The sequence below is a fragment of the Pyrus communis genome, chromosome 6 (assembly GCF_041283825.1).
Source record: "Pyrus communis isolate YQ-2024b chromosome 6, ASM4128382v1, whole genome shotgun sequence".
Classification (NCBI taxonomy): domain Eukaryota; kingdom Viridiplantae; phylum Streptophyta; class Magnoliopsida; order Rosales; family Rosaceae; genus Pyrus; species Pyrus communis.
In genome coordinates this window covers 21,958,527-21,964,407 of record NC_142570.1, presented here as the reverse complement: position 1 = coordinate 21,964,407, position 5,881 = coordinate 21,958,527, and the positions used below count along the sequence as shown (strand labels likewise).

The 5,881-nt window shown below is 36.4% G+C and overlaps 1 protein-coding gene across 1 annotated transcript; it reads left to right on the top strand.

Moving 5' to 3' along the window:
* The first annotated feature begins 3,140 nt into the window (after nucleotides 1-3,140).
* Nucleotides 3,141-5,367, top strand: LOC137710301 (protein RGF1 INDUCIBLE TRANSCRIPTION FACTOR 1). Its single transcript, XM_068449233.2, has 4 exons — nucleotides 3,141-3,422; nucleotides 3,615-3,812; nucleotides 3,987-4,202; nucleotides 4,632-5,367. The coding sequence occupies exons 1-4, from the start codon at nucleotides 3,420-3,422 to the stop codon at nucleotides 4,881-4,883; spliced, it is 669 nt and encodes a 222-aa protein (XP_068305334.2). The 5' UTR covers nucleotides 3,141-3,419; the 3' UTR covers nucleotides 4,884-5,367.
* Nucleotides 5,368-5,881: the final 514 nt, after the last annotated feature.

The following is a 5,881-nucleotide window of genomic DNA, read 5'->3' as shown; positions in this document are numbered from 1 at the left end:
ACTGCAAGATGCCGCTCATGGCTAATGAAATTAAATTAATCTATTAATTTATTGACTGCCGGCTTTAGTTTGAACCTAAGAAGTCACACACCTATGATAGTTCTAAGAACATTATATGGATAATGATGAATATAATTACTTGTTAATTATATTGGAGTAAAATACTAGAGCTTGTTGAAATTATTTTAATTGGTTAATTAAAAGGGGACAAGCCACAAGCTCCAGTGGGTCAGAGAATTGGATTTGAAGCGAGGAGAAAACCCTTGGCGTCAAGCCCAATGCCAGGGGTGTGGGTATGGTATTAGAAATACTTAGTGTTCTCGCACATTTTCTTAACAGTTTGATAATCTCCAACCCTTAAATTAAAATCTAAAATTTCTCTCAGAGAAAGCGAGAAAACACCCTGGCAGAACTCTCTCAGTGTGCCGCCCACCCTAATTATTTGAGTGATCTTACTAGCTCGGTTCAATCAATCATGAAGGGTTAAATACCTTGATCATGTATCATTTGTTGTTAGTTTATCAGTGTGGATAGGCTAAACACTTATGAGCTCTACATGAATTGATTGTGAAAAGGAAGAAAACAAGTACAAGGATTATCCTAAAAAGCAGTGCTTGCAAGGCTAAGGAATCTTGTAAGTAAATCTCCTTCGCATTTGTTTGCTTTTAAGCAGCTAGCTACCATCCCGATTAATCTCTAGGTGTTTGAAAATTAAAAATGTGCGTCTAGACCTGCTTAGGCATCCGCCTAGCCACCTGCCTAACCCCGCCTAGGTCGCGACTCTCACTGAGACAAAAAATTGATAACTTTCATTTTCCATTTTATTTTTCAATCAAATGTAAGAGACTTGTTGAATACTAGGATGAACACTTATTATATGTCTATTCCCCATGTTTTCAATATGTTTTAATACTTTATAACTTATATGTCATTTTATTTTGCAATTTATATATACAATTATGTATTTTTTAAGTACAAATATGCACTTATTTATACAATATATAATCACTTTACTTATATATGCCTAGTCTGCTTAGGCCTTCGCCTAATCCCCGCCTAACCGCCTAGACTTTAGGCCTCAACCCGGCTATTTATTTTCTGCTGTGTATTTCATTATTATAAATAAATTTATTCGAATTATATGTTCGGAACCCCAACCGTGAAATTCACCATTCTTCATTAAGTTTTTCACTTTGCCCTAGTTGGGATTACGGTTTTACTCATGCCCTCAAGCATAACAACTAATGTTCTAAAAGTTGCTAGGCCATAGTTGGGCGGTGAGTAGGGGGCTTAGCCCTAGGGGCCTAAGCAGTTTTTATTTTAGGGTCACTTTGATTATGGTCTCTAGTCAACCTAATTGTTAGAATAAAACCTTATATGTTTAAATAGTTTAATCGAGGTCCCTAGCATTATGTAATTAAGAGATTTAACTGCTGCATTTATGCATTCAATATCCCACAAAATTTAAATAATATTTTTACAATATAACAATTACTTAAAAATCAATAATAGAGTAATATTGTTCTTCACATAGTTCAAGCAAAAAAATACGCACAGAATTATTAATATATTGTAAGACATAAACAAATACATGTAATTAACATGGGTACATTCACAAAAAGAATATGGGTACATATTAAAATTCAAAATTATGGTTACAAAGTAAAATTAAAAAGAATGTTGGTAAAAATTTTAAAAATGGGTACAAATTAAAAATAGATATATGTGAAAAAAAAATCCTAAAAATATATATTTGAAAATGATCAATAAGTTTTCTAATTTCAAAATTGACATATGATGACTTGTAAATAATTAATATTCAAATAATGACATGAAAAAAATTCAAAGGACCTTGATCAAAAATGAAAAATGAATAAAGTTTTAATTAATGAGAAAGAAAATTGAGGTTTTATTTAAATTTAATAAGTAACATATGAATAAGTACCTACTTATACTTAAAAAAATACAATTGTATGGGGAAACATAAATTGTAAGTAGAATGATTTATAAAGTGTGAAGCACACTAGAACATATTGAAAACATGGGGAACAAGCATATAATGAGTATTCATCCAAGTATCCAACAATTGCAATTTATTGAAAACATAAAATGCAAAGTACAAAATAAAAATTATCTATTTTTCTATCCTCACTTAAGCATATAGTGAGAGTCTGATCATAAGCCATTTTATTAAATTTAAAAAATTGATAAAAAGGTCACAAATTTGCCTAGCCCGCCTAGATGCCCTTTTTGATTTTCTAGATGCCTAGGGATTAAACGTGGTGGTCAACAGCGTAACGTCTAAGCATAGAGTTTTAGAACAATGGTAACAACTAACATGGCCATTTTGACACGCTCTAATTAGGTCTGATGATTTATATTTCCACCTATGTCGATTGATATAAATTCACTGTGAAGGCTTAAAAACTTTCTTTAGTTAAATTGTGTCATCAATGGAAATTTTTTGAAATAATTAACTGAAACACGTGAATTCAAAATAGTTTTTAGTCATTTGATTTTGGTTGTCTCTACTTAAAAGAAATCTCATGATTAACTCACATGAATACGATGCCGAAAAACATCTTACTGATTAATATTTAGTTGTGACCATCCCCATGTAAAATAATATCAACAAAAAAAAAATCCCCATATAAATAGCATAATTATATTGTGTGTGCACATAAATATCTTATTTAGTTTTGTCAGTTAGAAAATTAGAAAACAAAAATAAGTGAGATTAGCAATTGGGACAAAGTTTGATTAGGATAATAGAGTATAGGGACCTCAAAATACGTGAATTAAAAAAAAGAAACAATAGATGTCATGTCTCGTGTCACATAATTATTAAAAAATAAATAAATAAAAGAAAAAAGAATAGGTACGACTCCAAACCAAATCACTAATAATTAGTGACAATAAAAGCTTTAAATAACAATAGAATAAAATTAAAAAAGAAAATGGAAAAGAAAAGAAAAGAAAAAGAATAATATATGAAAATGAAAGGGAAATTAAAAGGAAAGAAGGAGGGGGGTTCCTTGCACCCAACGCATCTATCTTAGGTTCGGATTCGGGTTCGGACTCAGCTTCGGTGTAGACTTTGTGAGGATAAGAACGACCCATCTCTCTCTCTCTCTCTCTCTCTCTCTCTAACGCCATCCACCACTCTATACAAGAACCCATTCCCTCCCTCACCGCCTCCACTCTTGCTTCTATAAACCTAAAAACGCCTCTCTTTCTCTGTGTAAAAGCCTTGCCTTTTCACTCACAAGAACGCATTTTCTCTCTCTACTTTCTCTCCTTTCTCTGTGTTCTCTCATCTCAGCATTGAGCAAACCAGTGTTCATTTCTGTTCATTCAAGCTGGCGATCGAGAATCAAGACACCACGGTCAGAGAAATCAAGCCCAAGAGCAGGAGAATCATGGTAAAACCCCACACTTTCACTTCTCATTTCTCTGATTTCTGCTTTTTGGTGTCACTCTCACTCTCTCTGTATTCAGATTTTGGGTTCAATGCTCTGTTTTTCTGGGTTCAAATTTTCGGTTCAGATTGTTTTTGTTACAGATTCTCGTGATATTCCGTGTGGGTTTTCGGTTCTGATTGAGTTTCTTTACAGGGTGCTGGAGGTCCTGACGAGGACGACAATAGGTGGCCGCCATGGCTGAAACCTCTGCTAAAAGAGAACTTCTTTGTTCAATGTAAGCTCCACGCTGACTCTCACAAGTCTGAATGCAACATGTACTGCTTGGATTGCATGAACAGCCCTCTCTGCTCTCTCTGCCTCTCTTACCACAAGGACCACCGTGCTATTCAGGTACCCAAATTTGCCACAGCTATTTGTGCTTCTTCTCCATCAAATTTGCCACAGATATTTGTGTGTCTCAATTATTCGGGAAACCCCAGTTCCCCAATCTGTGTCTAATTTGTTGTTAAATTTTGAATTTTTGTGACAAAATTGATGGATTTTTTTTGTGATAAATTTGTCCAGATAAGGAGGTCGTCTTACCATGATGTGATAAGGGTGAATGAGATTCAGAAGCATCTGGACATCAGTGGAGTCCAAACCTACATTATCAACAGTGCCCGAGTTGTGTTTCTGAACGAGAGGCCACAGCCTAGGCCTGGCAAAGGAGTCACAAATACCTGTGAAGTCTGTGAACGCAGCCTCCTCGATTCCTTCAGATTCTGCTCTCTTGGTTGCAAGGTAATTACATTGTTCTCCTTTCCCTTTCCATTTTCCATTGTTTGGTTGGTTGCTGAGAAAATGGAAGAAAATTTCAAACTTTTGTTTTGTCTCCAAGTTCCAACCAAAAATCAAACCAATGAGCTCAGACTAAATGTCATGCATTCATATGAGGTTGACTTTTCACTGCCTTGAATGCCGTAAATCTTTTGAGTTTTAATGTGAATGTCACACTTTGAATTCCATTCCGTTTTATTTTACTTTCCCATCCATTTTCTCACCAACCAAACACCCCCCAACCAAAAAGTAAGCATTTGTGTAAATGTTGGTCATTGGTTCCGGTCAACCCCCCATTAAAAAAAAAAAAAATCATTGATCGAATCCAATAATTCAAAACTTTGGGGTAAATACCATACTAATTAATCTCAATCCATTGCATTTGCAAAGCAGATTGTGGGGATATCATCCGGTCATCCCCAGAAGAAGAACAAGTACTCGAAGGCGATGGGAGGTTCCGATTCAGATGAGTCATACAGCAGCAGCAGCCACGGAATTGCAAGGTTCAAGAGCAGCAGCCACAACAAAGTCCAGAGCTTCACACCGTCAACGCCGCCCCCAAGTTCCACTAATTACAGAACGGCCAAGAGACGGAAGGGCATTCCCCATAGAGCCCCAATGGGAGGACTAATCATCGAATATTAAGTCAAGCCCTTGCACTTTTAGTATATTACCTAAATGCCTCACTTATACAGTAAGTCTATCACAAATGCCCCTCCAATCGCTTGAGCTTTTTTTGTCAAAAAGGCCATGTTTTGGAGAAAATTAGAAAAACGCCCACTTAGCTTTCTGGTATTGTACATAGAAGCCGTATAGGAACAAGTGCAAGTGTTGGAAAAGTTAGAGAATAAGACAGTAACAAAAGTGGACGACCGAGAAAAAACTGTGGACGGTGGAGGAGTCAGAACAAGAAGAAAAATAACGTCTTTTTACTGTTTCGCAGTTTTACCGGTCTCCCACCCTGGATAAATGTAGGATGGTTCTAGAAATATGAAATATACGTAAGTTTTGGGGGTGAAGATGTAAATAGAGCGTTTTGGTTGGGGAAAAGTCAATCTACTCCTTTGGGAGTGGGTAGTGGAATATGCGTATATGTGGAAAGTGAAATAATAGATTTTTATATTTTGTATTTTTATTCTGAGCCATTAATTCTGCCTTTACAAGTTTTTGACCAGGCGATCAAATAAAAAATGAAAACAATAACTTATGCGGGGCCCACGCCGCCCGTCTCGTGTGGGGTGCGTTCGTGACGCGGCTTTTCTGTCACTGCGGCACACGTGTTGGGATATTATTTGGTGAGGGAAAGGGCGGCAAAGGAGGTCTTGATCCTCGGAATCATAAAGAGGTCGCAGCCGCCCTCCGTTTTAATATATTTTTATTGGGTCAGAAATTCGGAAAGGCGGTTCCTTTAGCAAATTGTGTTACGTTTCTTGTGGGGTCCCACCGGTATGGAGAAACCTGGCCGTTGATTTGAGCGTGCTCTGTGATGCTGGGCTTTGATCTGGTCCACTTATGGCAATCTTGGTGGGACACGTGACAATGACTCAAATGGTTTATAGTTCGTGTGAATTATTGGGATTAGATTCTCTCAGTATCTCAAACAAGCAATAATATAGTTCAAATTTACCTTTGGTGAGAATCGA